The following is a 15,744-nucleotide window of genomic DNA, read 5'->3' as shown; positions in this document are numbered from 1 at the left end:
ATTTATTTTTGAAATTAGCCCAGAACTTGAACACGAACATTTTTTATCTTTTACTTCATTTTTCCATGTATCAACGTCTTCACGGCAGCATCTCTCCAAAACCGTTCAGCATCTTCACGATTTACAGAAAAAACCTCTCCTACCTCCGGATTCTCCTCCATCAACCTTATAAACACGTCAATATAACCAATTTCGTTTAATTATCGTATACAAATTGTTAAAACTTACATGTTTCTTTAGCTATTCACCAGAAAATATCTGAACGACACAAAAATGACATTTGATTCGAATCATTCGAAAGTCAAAGTTTACTTAATTTTTTTTTTAAATGAACTTTCGATTTAATCAGCAAACTTTCGAATCGATCAAATCTCAAAATAAAATCTTCTCGAATTCGAATAACGAATCTCAAAATAAGAGTGAATGTTTTGGATCCTAGACCTTTATTTACATTATTGTGAATGATTTTTGTGGTAGCCCTAGCGAATTCCAGAGTTTTCCTTTTGTTTGTTAAAATTAATGATAAAAGAAAAAGGCGTTTGCATATAATTTTTATATTATTATAACATAAAAAGAAAATACAAAAATAATAATTTCAAGGACAACGAAACGAATCTCGATATGGCCAGCAGCATTGGAATATTCGGTTCATCAAAAAGGAAAGATTATTACAGAGTTTTGCAGAAGAACTGAACACTCTTGGGCCACTGTTCCGTGAAAGAAAAGATTGGCATACGGTTTGTTGATAAAAATTTGTAGTTTCCATTAAAGAAGTTTTTATTTGCAAATAGGTTTGGTTGGACTACAATGTAAAACTCAAACAAATAAATGCTCAAAATAAAAAATACTATACTACCAGTTGTCTTTGTATCCTTTGGAGCAAGCTGTAGACAGACTTCTTAGTCTGACCCAGGCAATTGCTTTTGCACAGATTCACAGGATTTACTTGTAACCGATGTGAGGACTGATTCTGAAAAACTTTATCAAGTATCAACCTTGAGGCATGTAAATAGGTTGAACTCATTGATGCCAAATGCAACAGAGGGCGACCAAGCCAAAAGAATCATCTGCGCAACAAAGTTCCTTGCCAAGTCAGAACAGACTAATCTGAATCTGAACGATTCAAGTTGTTGCAAACACAGACTGGGACCTAGGCAGATATTTCAGATGTATCTTTATCCTTTCTTGCCTCTTTCTGTCATATAAATAATGTTGGCACTATTGATATTTGAAACCAATGGCTAAGCTCGCTAACGTTATTACTATCAAAAAAGAATGTAGGTGTACAGAAGTTTCAGAAAAGGAAAACAAACATTTTGAAATTGATATTTATGCATAAATAAATGCATATATAAGTAAATTAAATTAACAGTATTGCAGCAAGAATCTTGTTTGAAGAGGAGTTAGAGGAACATCAAAGCCCAAGTGTTGTTAGAAAATCCTTGAGGAAAAGTTCGAACCCTCTGGAGTTGCCTCAATGGTTGTGGTACTTGTAAATTCACAAAGATTTATTCTAAAATTGTTTTTCTAGTTTCATTAAACAACTTGATTCTTAGGTTTCAAAAGTATTATAGAGTTAACAAGGTTTCCTTCAAGTATTTGTTGGATATTCTCTTTAGGTCCTGTGATGCAGCTAAAAAAAGTTTTGCGATTCCACCAATAACAAAATTGAGTGCTTGTTTGCGTTTCTTTGCTGAAGGAGGATACCAAACGGGGTTGGGAAAAGCCAACAATGTTTGACTGGCCCAACCTAGTTTTAATTAATAAAAATAAATCTACTGAATTTTTGTTTAAATGTTTACTTTTTTCCATTCCGGTAGTGTTTTTCTTGGTGGTCCACACGAATTCAGCTTATTTTCCACCATTTGCCAAAACAATGCAAATCCTTTGTTTTCTTGTGGAAAATATCGCGTTGACCCTCCATCAAATTCAAAAGCATTTGAAGCTGTTCCTTGTTTGTTGTTTTTGACCTTAACATTTTTGAAATGTTATCAATTATTATTGCAAAAATAGAAAAACTTACATTTATTTTCGTAACTCTCCAGCTCAAGTGTCGGGAACAAACTCGCGCCAAATGAATTCGTATTTCCCCTTTTTTTGACATTTAGAATAGCTACTTTTTTTCCCGGAGTATTTTTTCCCATTTTCGAACTTGCTTAGAATAAGGGAAATTGAAAAGGGAACAAAATCCTCGGGAATTTTTTATTTAGAATAAGAGAGAAGGGAAAAGGGAAATATTTCCCGGGAATTGTCATTTACAATTGGCCTGAATAATTTAATAGTAACAAAAGCAAAATAATTATTGGGGAGGTCGTGGAGCTCTTTCTGAGTTCCTGTTCCTTTTGACCACATCATACGATCGCCCCACTAGTTCATTATAAAATTACTTTTTTAGACACTTTTTTATTTACATAACTCAGCTGTAAGTTCTAGCAGCTAAAGCTGAACTCATACATATTCTGTATATTTACTGTCCTGAAATAATAATAATAAACTTATTTCCCTTGTAAATTTATCTTTATTCGGTTAGATTAAATAGAAAACACATCATTTTATTTTATTTTGTAAACCTACTACCTACAATATAATATATAAGACATAATTTATTGTAAACAATACAATCTCTAAACTACTTATAAGTCTTTCTTGTTTTTGATAATTCTAATACTCATTTTTATGTTTATATATAGTATTTTGTTATTTAAATATTTTATTTGTTTTTTCTTTTTTTTTTGTCAAAGTTCCATAGATTCAACAGTATAAGCTTTTGTTTACGAATAAATAATAGACAACAATGATATTCGATTGATAGTTTTACATTAAAAGGTAAGCGTTAAATTGACATATTTTTGTTTTATTTAATTTTGTTAACGAATTTTAGAACAAAAATCAAATATGTATGTACTTTTTTTAGATTTTATGTTTTTATTTTTAAGCTTAAGAAGCATAATCTATGTATTTAGTTAGAATATTATTTTTATTATAGTTAAAGCATTTTGATAATGTTAAAATTTTAAATTAAGTGCATTCACTATAAAAGCAAATAATAATTTGTATTTTGTTTTAATTTAAATGTACCATATTTATTTAATTTTTTAATCATTTAGATTTTATTTACAGCTTTTATTTGTATGCTGAGCGATATGATTAACTGAGAACTTCATCTATCTAAATGTAAGACATTTTTATTTGTTTATAATTAAAGCATAATATTAGAACAACTCTTCTTCGTCTTTGCATAAACGAGTACATATATTTTAAAAATTGTATTAATTATTTTTAAAAATATTAATTTTAATAGTCTTGTATAGTTATATATATGTTTGTTTGCATTTGTTTGTACGTTAATCAATCACAGATTTTCAAATATGAATTTTTTAATTTGTTTAAATAATTTAAAGTATATTTTGTTTTAGTTAATTGTTATTTTAAATCGGTGAGCGATATAGTACTTACAAGATATATTTTTGTTTCTTTATTATTTCACTAAGTTGTTTTTATTTTAACGTCATATTAATCCTTTTTTGTTTTATTATTAGATTAAGGATTACTAAAATTAAATTTGATATAAGAAATTTTGTTTGTATTCGAGTCACTGGAAATATTATTTCACAAAATAATGAAGAACAAAAATAAATTAAAGTAATTTTTTGAATTGTATTTTATTGTGAATAATCGGAACACGTTGTTTTGGTGGTAAAATTATTTGCACGAAATTTCAGAAAATTTCAATCTTATTTTATGTTTCCTATAAAATTCAAATAAGTCCTATATTAAAAAAAACATTCTCAATTTCAATAGAAACAAATAATGTGTTAGAAAAGTGTTGGAGAAATTCAGGATTTGATGATTTCAAAATAATTGAAGGAGTAAAAAAAAATAAACTTACTTTTTTGATGTATATTTATAATTTGAAAAACAATTGGAAAAATATTTTATTTAAAATTGAAATAACAACAAAATGAATACCATTAACACTAAACAAGATTAAAACAGAAATTAATATTAAAACAATTTTAAAATACAAATGAAATTTAGCTTTAAGCTTTTTTTTTATAAATCTTCTCAAAACTGAACATATACAATTTGTTTTTTTTTTCAATTAAGCCGGTTCTACTGTAAAATTGAGCATTTGTATTTAAGCGCTAATAAAAAAAGAAACTGACTGACTAAAAACATAAGCGCTTTGAAAAATAAAACACTTTACTATGATATGTTAGGCAGCTGATATACAAATAAGACTTGTTACAAGTTTCAAACTTCATTGTTCTGATGGCGTTGCAAGACATTGTTAATCTTGAGCTTGAGCGGTGAAAAATCAATTTTTTTAAATCTAGGTAAGGAAGTGAACTTCTTCACATTGCTGAGATCATTGTTAGTTGAGCTGGTTTTGCCTTTGGAGCATTTTTCAATGTATTTATTGTTGGGAGTGATTCTAGCGAGAGTGGCATACTTTTGATAGATCCTCGAAGCACTCTCCGATCCTTGCATGCAATTATTCTTCAAATCCGATTCGTTTTTGGTGTCATCAAATCGAAAATCGATGTTTTGCAAGGCAGCCAAATTGAGAATCCTTTGTGATTGGCTGTGTGCTAATTGATGTTCACCCACTTCGTCGACTTGTCTCGTAACGGTGTAGACATTTTCGGAGATTTTGCGAGCCATTAGCGGCGATGATGATGACTTTTTTGTCGGACTTCTATGATTGTTGTCCACTTCCTCTGTAACAGCGGTAGAACGCAAGCGCTGATCGATGATTTTCTGCGGTGATGATATGTAAAGATTTTCGCGGCGGATAACTTTGATGTTCGCCAAGTGACGGAAATTACTTGAATTTGCTGTTTTTTCGGCAATCGATGGACTGCGACGTCTCGTTTTGGCTGTGTCACAACTATTTGGATAATAAGATGGAATTTTATCATCAATGCTTATCACCGATTTACGCGGCGTCTGATAGTAACTCTCATCGAGATTAACAGCTCTTTTTTCTCCAGTTGTGGGCAGACTTATTCCTATGTTCTCATAGAGGTTTGATTTATTTAGAGAAGAAGAATTGGCCATATTTTCATAGATGGCACTTTCATTGTGTGATTTTTGATGTTCATCCACTTTGTTGTTGTCATCTTCTTGATCATGATCATCATCATTTTCCTTATCACTATCCGAGGATTGTTCTTTGAGTATCGGCGCCATGGCGCAATAACCCGAATTGTCATCAATAAGAACCTGTTGTTGGTTGGTTTTGATATTTAAATTTGAACCAACCAAATTAACACTCGATGTATTGCATGAAAAATTAAAATTCGGTTGAATCTGTTCGGATATATTCAAACTGTCCAAAGACTCACGCTTTAATGGAGATTCTTCTTTGTTCGCTGTGATTTCTATAGAAGAATCATCAAGATTTTCCAATGGTAACAATTCTGATGACAATGAAATATTTTCATCTAGATTCGACAGATCTTCGAAAACATTAAGTTTAGACAGATCTGGACTTGAAAAACTATTGCGTTTATTAGCCATTGCTTTTTTGCGTCCCATTGACGAAGCGGTGTATTGTTTATGACGCAGATGACTGTTAGGTGTGTTTGCGTAGTATTGTTGAGGATGCTGCTCTTTGTCCGGACTGCCTCTTATAAGATCTTCAGTAGTACTTACCTGACCTTCGCTAACACTTTCAGAACGTTTCGAGCGTCCGAATATGTTTTCCAGAACGTTTTTGTATTTTTTCTTCTTAGCCATTTCCGATTCGGGATTTGTATTTGATCGAGGTATGCCAATGTCTTGCTCGAAAGTGTTGATACGTTTACGTGGTGGGAGTGGTGGTGCGGGTTCAAGGGCCTCCTCGCTTAAAATAAAAAAAAAGAAAATTATATTTTTTATAATTTATAAATAAATTGATAGCGAAATTAGGAAAAGCTGTATACTCTCTCCAAAACTTTTAAAATGTAAGAATTTTTGTCGAATTTAAATTGAAGAACTTAACAGAATCTGCAATCTTTGCTCAAACATCTGGACAATCAAATGACAACAAAATTGGACAAAATTGAAGGGATGAGTTGAACTATAAATGGGCAGGTTCAGACGACATAAGGAACTTGAAAGTTAGGCAAGTTTCTAGTATCTGATTGGTCAGCTGCCAAAAAATTACCTTCCAATTAAGGCAACTTTAATGGAAAGTTAACAGGAAAGTTAGTCAAGAAAAATCTCTAACTATCAAGTCAAGTCTACTTCTATCAAAATGACAGTTGATAATGTTTTTCCATTCTACTAAAAGCTGAACTTTATAATTTATTTATTTTCAGCACAACTTTATTTAATGCTTTCTGTAAAAGGCTTCCTTGTCAATTTGGAAAAGAAATAACTAATATTTATTGACAATACAAAATAAAAATCGTGGTGGACTGGTACCTTGCGTTAGGAGTGTTTTGAAGACAGTAATTTTGTTAGTTCTTTTTGTACTATGAACTTAAAGTAGAGATTTGCGAAGTAAAGTTCTGAATTTGAAATTCATGACGCTTGAAAAACTAACTAGTTGCCTTGGTCAAAATGTACGTTCAAAGAATGAAGTTGACTGCAAATGCAGTCCTTTATGTTGGCTGAACCTACCCAATTTTTTAATCAAAATGTCAGCTGTTCCTTTGAAAAACTAAAGCCCAATGTTGAATATCTTTTACCTAACTTAAAGAAAAACATGGAATAGAGAACATATATATGTCAAAGGACATATAAAATCTTTTTGACAAATAAACGCTGGTTAACTAACTAGCTAGTTCTTAAAAAGTGCTGTTTATAAGCGATTGGAAATGAGAATTAAAAGAAAGCTCATTGGTATGCAAACTTATACAAATTGAAGAACTTTATGATTACTAAAAATCATTGGTTAGAAAAATATCATGAATAAATTGTTTCTTTAGAGTTGAGGGGCCTAAACCTACAAGATCCAAACTATTTTGTCTACATTCATTTTTTGAATAAAATAGAATTAACCTAGAACATCAATTTGTTTTGTGGACACACAAATTTAAACCCTGGGATTAAGGATATGTCAACAAAGATTGCAATTAGGGCAAACATCAAATGCGATAGTCAGTGTTAAAAGTTAATATACATGTTTCTATACGCTAGAATATATATATATGTTTCTATATGCTCAAAACAAATCGAATGAAAGTTTTCCATCCACTTTCTCCATTTCAAATTGCAGAACATTCATCAGTTGTAAAAAAAACTTTTATTAAAATATAATCTTCGGATTTTCTGTATGATTGGACAAAAAGCTAAGAAATGAGAAATATTTTCAGCCTGATTGAGGTTACATAGTGAACAATTTGGATTCAAATCATTTCTGTGAGATCTATTATTAAGCTTAAGCATTTCAACTCGCATTTTAAAGATTAGACTTATCTCATTGGCAGTAAACTCGTTTCAAAAATAGTTGTCATACCCGAGACATAAGTTGAATTTAGAGTAAGCTGTTCTTGTAGCAGACTCTCTTGCCCGGGTTATTGATTTTAGATAATTTCAGTTAATTTCTAAATGCTTCTATATTATCAATACTTAGTGACAACGGATAGTTAAATTCTGATACCAACCCCGTAGAGCTATCAAAATAATCTTTTTCTGAATATTGTCATGACTTTAACAATATAGTCTGCGTTAGCTTTGAGGTTTTTTAAGTAAATTGGAGGCAGGCCAGATTCTATGTACATAGCGTAGTTTGGTGTATTAGCAGGGAATCTGAAAATACGTTTGAAAAAGTACCGTTGGACTTATTCGATTACTTGTATCCATAAACTTCATTAGTGTATGAGAGAGAACTTTTTAATAGTTGTCTCAAATACTTAAATTTAGTCGACAAATAGAGTTACTTCTGAAGAAGTTTGACCAAATACAATTGATAGCTGCTTTTGCTACCTTCATTATGTCTTTAAGATGACGGTTTTGAGATCTAAAAACCATTATCTTTGACTTTAAAGTATTTATTTTAAGGTCCCAAGTATCGCAATATTGTTTTTATTTGTTAATCTGGAGCTGCAAAGTCTCTGGATCATCGGTTAGAATGACTAGGTCATCTGCATATAAAAGCACCTTGATAAGTAAATCTCCAAGAATAACACCACCTGGAATTTGATCTTCAATGCCATTAATAAAGAGGGAAAAAATGAAGGGACTCAAAATGCAACCCTGTGGTACACCCGTTTCAGATTTAAATTGATTTGACAATCTCATACAAATTTTTACTACTAAACTTGTATTTGATATTAGTTGTTCATATATTCTTATGAACTTTGTAGACAAACCTATACCTGTAAGTTTGAAAAGTAGTAACCTTCTGTTTATAGTGTCGAAGGCGGCTTTAAAATCTACAAAAAATGCATACAGGTTCTTTTTTATCAATAAAACGTTCATCAACACTCGTTAGAGTAAAAATTTAATCTATTGTATTGTCTCATCTATAAACACCTTGTTTATGAAAAGTAAAATTTGTTCTAGAAATTGTGAGCTGGTATTTTTGTTAAACTCGGCCGGTATGCCATCTAAACCGGGAGCTTTATTATAGCCACTATTAGCTATAGCATTGAAAATCGAGAATCTAACCCATCAATATAAGTGAATGTTAGTTTAAAAGTTATGTTCATTTGACCAGAGTCTGCTATGAAAAGTGTTTTGAAATAAGTAGCCACATCAATAGCAGAGACCGTTGACTTATTATTTCGGCCAGCTAGGAATGCGTACATTTGACCAAAATGATCTAGAGTCATTACAATGTATGAGATTCAACGCGATGTTTTTTAGATATTGTTGTTTTTTGAGGGTACACAATCTTCTGAACGAATTATTGCCCTGAAGATATAGGGACTCAGAGGCCAAATTATTGTTATTTCTAAACATTTTAAGAACGCGAAAGATTTTTTTTATTTCTCCTACATTCTTCGACATACCAACAAGATTTATAATTATTTTCCCTATTGTGAGAACTCATGACAGCTGATATTCTGATGGTTTTTAAAAATTAAATCCGTTGAGACGGACGGTTTAAAACCAGACTTGAAGGATTGATTGAAGTAGATTTCTTCTATAGATATCATATTTTGAATTAATCCAACGTATCGTTTTGCATCCGTTTTCAATTTGTTGGGGTCCTAAATTTGCAAAAGGCACATATAGGAAGAAGCGACGAATACGATAGATAGTCTGTTAATAAAATAACTGTATTGGTCTCGATTTATGAACTGGATAGACCTCAAAATAAATAGATGATTCTTCCTTCTTCGTTGTTTTTTTTAAATTTATTTTTTTTACAAAATAAAATAAACAGTCCAACATATAAATAATTAATTTAAGCTGCTACGTTTTTGGCAAATTCTTTTTTATTATAATATTTAAGCCTGGCTAAAGGCAATACACAATTTAAGAAAGAGAATTTGAGTGCCTATGTTAAATTTGAAGGATATAATGTTATATTATAAGGATTTTTGGCTGCAAGTGGAAGCTTTTAAATTCATTGACACAATTATGAACAAATGTAAATTTATGGAAATTCTAAACACAAACAAGATAACGATCCTAAAGAAACATGTTTTTTGTGAAGGAATGGTTGCTTTATAATTATAAAAAACAGCTTAAGACCTCTGTCTATCAACTCCTACTCTCACCTCCCCGCGGTGAACATCGGGTGCCTATTACCTCAACAGGAGATTGGGTTCTAACCCCAGTGGAAAATGTTGTGGGCGGCAAACGAGAGAGAGGGGAGGTTTACACTAAGGCACCTATCCTTATCCAGACGGCAGCGGACGAATTCTCGAGATGGAATCAACGGTGGCGTCTACAGTTCCCGTAAGGTTGAACTACTTAGTGAACACCTTATAGGGCTTCTTCGACATATTCGGCGCCCAGGCCTATAAGAAGCGGTTTTATACGGGTCTCCGTCCTTGGAGTTATACTAAGGATCTGGCGGTTGTACCGTCGAGGTGACTTCCTGACCACGTAAAAAATACTTTAGTTTCGAAGCACCAACAACCAACGCAAACGAAATAAGGACAACGAACTTCGGATCTGTACTTAGAATGTTAGGTCCCTTAACAGACCTAAAAACTACTGAAAGGCAGATATTACCGTCATCCAAGAAGTGCCATGGGATGGACCGGACAAACCCAAACTAAAAGACTGCGATGTATACTACGGCGACTGCTACTGAGAACAAAGGCAGCGTCTATTTGGTGTGGATTTGTTGTTGAAACTAGACTCAGGCAAAAAGTCTTGAGTTTAAACAACACATCTCAATATCCACAAGGGGGCATGGTCAATCAACTTGCAACAAGATTGACCACATTGCGATCGACGCACGACACTTCTCCAGTATACAGGATGTCTGAACATTCCGAGACGCCAACATTGACTCGGACCACTACCTCGTTGTAGCCAAGGTACGGCTACGGATATCCCGATCCAAGCCAAAACAAGAAAGTACTGTGATAAGATTCGACGTTAGACGGCTACAATCGCAAGAGACTGCCATGTCCTTTTCCGATCGAGTCTCTAGTAACCTTTTAAGGAGTCCTATGCTGCCTGCATTGAAAACCAGTGGCAACATTGCCTTGCAGCCATCAGAGATGCCTCCTCTGAAGTGCTAGATTTACACGGCCACCACAGCGAAACCCGTGGTTTGACGACAAATGCCGCACGCAGCGAAACAACAGGCATACAAAACGGTGCTGTACAGAAGAACCAGAGCTTCTCGAGCTCTACGAGCAGAAGAGGCGAGAAGAACACCGGCTTCTTAGATGGAAAAAAAGAGAGCATGAGAAGCGCGCGATCGAGGAGAAAGAGGGATATCACAACAGGAATGAGGTTCGTAAATTTTACCAAAAGGTAAAAAAAACCTGGCAAGGGCACCAACCACGAAACGAAGCCTGTAAAGACGATCAGGGGAACATCGTAATAGAACCGCAGTCTATGTTTAGAATATGAAAAGACCACTTCTCCAAATTATATAACGGCGATGACGAACCGAATTGCGCTGTAAAGGAGATAGAACCACTCAACGCCTACCCGACCTCGACGAAGTGAAGATAGCTATATCTAAACTGAAGTCAAACAAAGCAGCTGGGGCTGACGGCATCGCTGCCGAACTATTCAAAGCAGCAGGCATGCCTGATGAGTGGAATCTTAGCATAGTGTGCCCGATACATAAAAAAGGAGACCCTCTAAATTGCGCCAACTATAGAGACATCAGTCTACTTAACATTGCATATAAGATTCTTTCTGCTGTATTATGTGAACTACTTGGAAAAAACCCAAGAGCTTCAATCGATACCCACCATCTCTTTATCGATTTTAAAGCCACGTACTACAGCATCCATAGGGAAGAGCTCTACAGAGCAATGTTAAGTTTTGGCATCCCTGTCAAACTTATCCGTTTGTGCAGAATGACGATATAGAATGCACGCTGCTCTTTCAAGGTCGGAAAAAAAGGTTTTAGACAAGGCACTGTCATGCGACTTCTTCAACATCGTTCTGGAAAGAATTGTGCAAAACTCAACCGTCAACACTAGAGGCACAATCTTCCAAAGGTCCATCCAATTACTCGGATATTGACATAGTTGGAAGATCAAAGCGTGATGTCAGTGGAGCGTTTTTTGAGCATTGCCGCGGAAGCGAAGAAGATGGGTTGAGTGGTCAATTAGGGCAAGACCAAGTATATGCTGTCATCAAAAAATGACATTGAACAACGACGTCTTGGACAAAACGTCCCAATGAACAATTATAACTTTGAGGTAGTTAAGGACTTTGTGTACCCAGGCACAGCTATAAACACAGACAACGACACCAGCGCTGAAATCAAACAAAGAATAATTCTTGTAAATCGCTGCTTCTTTGGACTTAGAAGGTAATTGAGAAGTAAATTCCTTTCTCGACCATCTATAATACACACATCATTCCTGTTCTCATTTAAGGCGCTGAGGCCTTTATCCTGTCAAAGAAAGATGACAGCGTCTTAGGATGCTTCGAGAGAAAAATTCTTCGAGTGATTTTTGGTCCCGTACGCATAGATGGAGAATGGAGGAAAAGATATAACGACGAACTGTACGGGCTGTACAGCGAGACTGACCTAGTTAACAGAATAAAAGTCCAATTTATACATAAATAAAATAAAACATTTCGTTTTTTTTGGAATTGGAATTTGCAAAGTATATTCCGTAGTAATTCTTGGTAGCTTATTTTAGCTAATTCACATTCTCATTGTTAAGGATACGTACGTGGTACACTCCATTGTACCTAATCATTTTTGTAGTCCTAGGTTGCCCATATATTTGAGTCCATTATTTATCAAATAAAATAGAACTGCCCGGACAAGAGACCTTATTGAGTCATAAGGAGATATTCTAAATTATCATAGGTAGTGTCCTTATCCTATTTGTGTTCATAAATTAAACTTATAACTTAATCATGTACAGTACATACGTACATATATAATTGTGTGATGAGAATAAATCTATCAAAATTGTATTGCTTTGAACTTTTAAGTAACTCATTAGCTCCTAATTGTGACTCATGGAAACAAAGGTTTTAATAATCTTACCTTATTGCCTTGCATTCGATAGCTGTCGGTTTCATTTCCTCATATATACCAGATGCTACGGATCCCCGAGGTTGAGGTACAATTTTGTCAAATCCATCAGGTATTTCTTCATAAATTCCCGACATTCCAGAAACACGTCTTGACCAATTTATACTAAAAATAAACCGAAACAAAATTAAGTTTACACACAATTGGAAAAAAAAACTAATTGCATACCTATCAGCATCTGGAATTTTAGGCAATGGACCTAAGATTGCTTGTAAATTCTGTTTACCCGATTTGCTAGTTGAAGTACCTTCAAGGCGGCCTCGACTCGAACGCCGTGTTTCTAGAAATACTAAAAAACAGCAAAATTTTACCATCAAAATCAATTATTGAGATTCATCGGTGTAACTTACTCTGTCGGTGTAGTTCGAGATTCTTTATAGATTTCTTCATCCATTTCATGTGACGGCGGCAACTAGACTCTGAGTCAACAGCAAAATAAATGAAACACCTCTTTCGGTTTTGCAGCCAAAAAATACCATACGAATGCTGTTTGGTCCTTGACGATGCCAAACTGATGGTAATTCCAGGAATATTAATTGACACACTTAGATTGGCGGCCTCTTCTTCCACATTACGTATAAAAGTTATGCGTAAGAAACAAGGAAGACACTTTATTGCTTCGATTTTAACAAGACATTTCATCCATGACTGTAAAAGTAAGAACAAAGATTTTGTAAGAAACAAAAATTCATTAAAAAAGGAAAACCGCTTTAAACGAAAAGAAACATAATCAAAAACGAAACCGATGAAGCCCAGACAAAAGAAAAAGAAAAATTAAGAGTGAATTCCAATAATCTTCCAAGTATGGCTCACGAAATGTGTGATCTGAATCAACAATAAGTCCCTAGATTTTGTTTTGTATATACGCCTTGGCTTGCGTCAAGTAGCTACTATCGTGCTCACAAATTGTGATTGTTATTTTTTTTATTACTTACTTTAAATTTGAGGGCTTCGGATTTCTTATCATGGATGTCTATCTTGACGTCCATAAACATCGAGATCTCATTACTTTCCATTTTTCAGAAGGAGGCTCTTTTTCTTTTTGCGAGGGGGACGGATGTTAAATTATTTAAATTGGTTTTTGTTATATTTCGGGATTGGTGTAAAATATCCTTATGGATGTCAATACAGGACCGAGTTTTGGTTTTAGTTCAAATCTTCATTGTTAACTAAGTCACGAAGAGTATTCTGAGGATTTCAAGATTGTAATGTGGGTTGGATTAACACGAAATTATTTTAGGATCAGGATTCAGGAAAAATAGTTATTAAACAAAAATCAAGAACCACACCACACCCGATAAAAATGCTGCTTCTTCTACGAGAAGATGAAAAATATATATTTTTTTCTGTAGGCAGATTTTTTGACATGCTCAGTGAGTGCAACAAGAAATATCCTTTTTGGGAAAAGGGGATATTTCCACGATTTACGATTTTGCGAGTCGAGACTGCTCTTGCCGTTTAAAACCAATAAAATTCTTTAGATTGTTAAATTTCATGAAAATCAAATTAAAGTTATTGTTTTGTTTAAAAATAATGTTCAATTTTACACTAAGACTAACTAAATAAAATTAGCAGTAAATAGCAGAGCGAACATATGATAAGCCAATCAACCTAGCGCCATATCCACATTTTCCATTTTCCAATAAGGCAACAATCCCCCCAACCTAAGGATGAGGGATTTTGAAAAATAAAAACTGTTGATTGTTGAACTAAACTAACGAGTGTATTATTGCCAGATTTTTATATTTTTGTTTAATTTAAAAATAATGACTGCGTTCAACACTAAAATGGGTGTTCATTTTTGTAAACTGTGCTAATAGTTGTGTTTGATATTATATTTCTTTATACTCCCAGACTACAGATTTAGGAACTGTTCCATAACATTAATGTTAGGCAGAGAAAATGTACATTTTATAGCCTTTTCACACCAAACCCAGAACCGGGTTTTCGGCAAAATGTTTTCGAAAACCCGAAAATCGTTCAAACCGAACATTTACAAGTTTTCATTTGACATTTAAATTTGTTTAATACCGGCTGTCAAATTTTGTTTTGATGAAAAAATTTGTAAGTAAATAATTTTGTTTTTCTCAAATTATTTGTGAAAATAAAATGAATTCTTACCAATTCAAATTGATTTTAACGTAACACTAGCTCGTCTCGAAGAAAAGTTTCAACTCAAGTTCTGGGGACGGGTGAGTCCACGACATGAACCAAGAACTACTAGCTCGCTTGGTTGCAGCTATCCTCTTTGTTTACTTCAGTGAGTCCGAACAATTCACTAAGAAGAAGCTTATTGTCAAAACTGTTATAATAAAAATGAATTTTATTTAAAATATTTTCTTCTTCTTTCACAACAAATTCAATCCAAAATACTGAGCTTATGACTATTGCTTCTGTCGGCCAAATGTGCCTTCAGAATCGCCATATATTGTGACCATCCGAGCAACTTATAGGCGGAGTTGAGAAGGTCAATTCCAAGTTCCTGATTCGTACCAAAATCACACTCATCCAGAGCGATCACTGAAGCTGTTATGATGGGCTTCAATTTCTCCATAACTATCTCTTTGGTTTCTTCATTTAAGGACTCGCCTGGCTTGTCCAAAGGACTGAGGATCTTCTTGATGTGGGGACAAGTTCGAAGACGCATCCCTTGGAAACGTTATTACGAACTATGAGGAAGTCTTCCTTGTCCTTGGGGTCGTAACGCCAGTGGTAATAGTGAATTCTGGTTCCTCGCTTATCAAAAAGTGATTGATACCTGGAGGATCATAAAAGAACTAGCAGTGCCGCAAACAGTCACCAGGATTTTTTTCTCGACGATTTTTCTTTGCCACGCAGCTCCCACAAAGTTTCCTTTTTTTCTCTTCCATATTCTGTAAATAAAAAAAAGCAATAATTCTTATTTTGTAAGGAAATTTATTTCAAAATAAAATGTTTGTTTTGACAACAGCCATCAGCTGTTTTGTTTACATTAATTTGAGCGCTGAATGTTTCGAAAGGTTTATTTGTTTAGTTCAACTTTGAATTTCTACTAGTTTTCGAGAGGTTTTATATAAAACTTGTGGGTTACCAAAAATGTATTGGAAAACTTGAGTTTTCGATGTAGGTTT

At 33.8% G+C, this 15,744-nt stretch overlaps 1 protein-coding gene across 1 annotated transcript; it reads right to left on the bottom strand.

The window, feature by feature from the left end:
• Window positions 1-4,081: 4,081 nt before the first annotated feature.
• On the bottom strand, window positions 4,082-14,245 carry LOC129952299 (uncharacterized). The gene is made up of 5 exons (XM_056064816.1): window positions 13,570-14,245; window positions 12,985-13,282; window positions 12,803-12,923; window positions 12,587-12,739; window positions 4,082-5,848 (listed from the first exon to the last, which is right to left on the bottom strand). Exons 1-5 carry the CDS (start codon window positions 13,648-13,650, stop codon window positions 4,255-4,257), a joined length of 2,247 nt encoding a protein of 748 aa, XP_055920791.1. The 5' UTR covers window positions 13,651-14,245; the 3' UTR covers window positions 4,082-4,254.
• Window positions 14,246-15,744: the final 1,499 nt, after the last annotated feature.

This window comes from Eupeodes corollae, chromosome 3, assembly GCF_945859685.1.
Source record: "Eupeodes corollae chromosome 3, idEupCoro1.1, whole genome shotgun sequence".
NCBI classification, from domain to species: Eukaryota; Metazoa; Arthropoda; class Insecta; order Diptera; family Syrphidae; genus Eupeodes; species Eupeodes corollae.
Note: the sequence above shows the minus strand (reverse complement) of the source record. Positions and strands in the feature narration are given on the sequence as shown.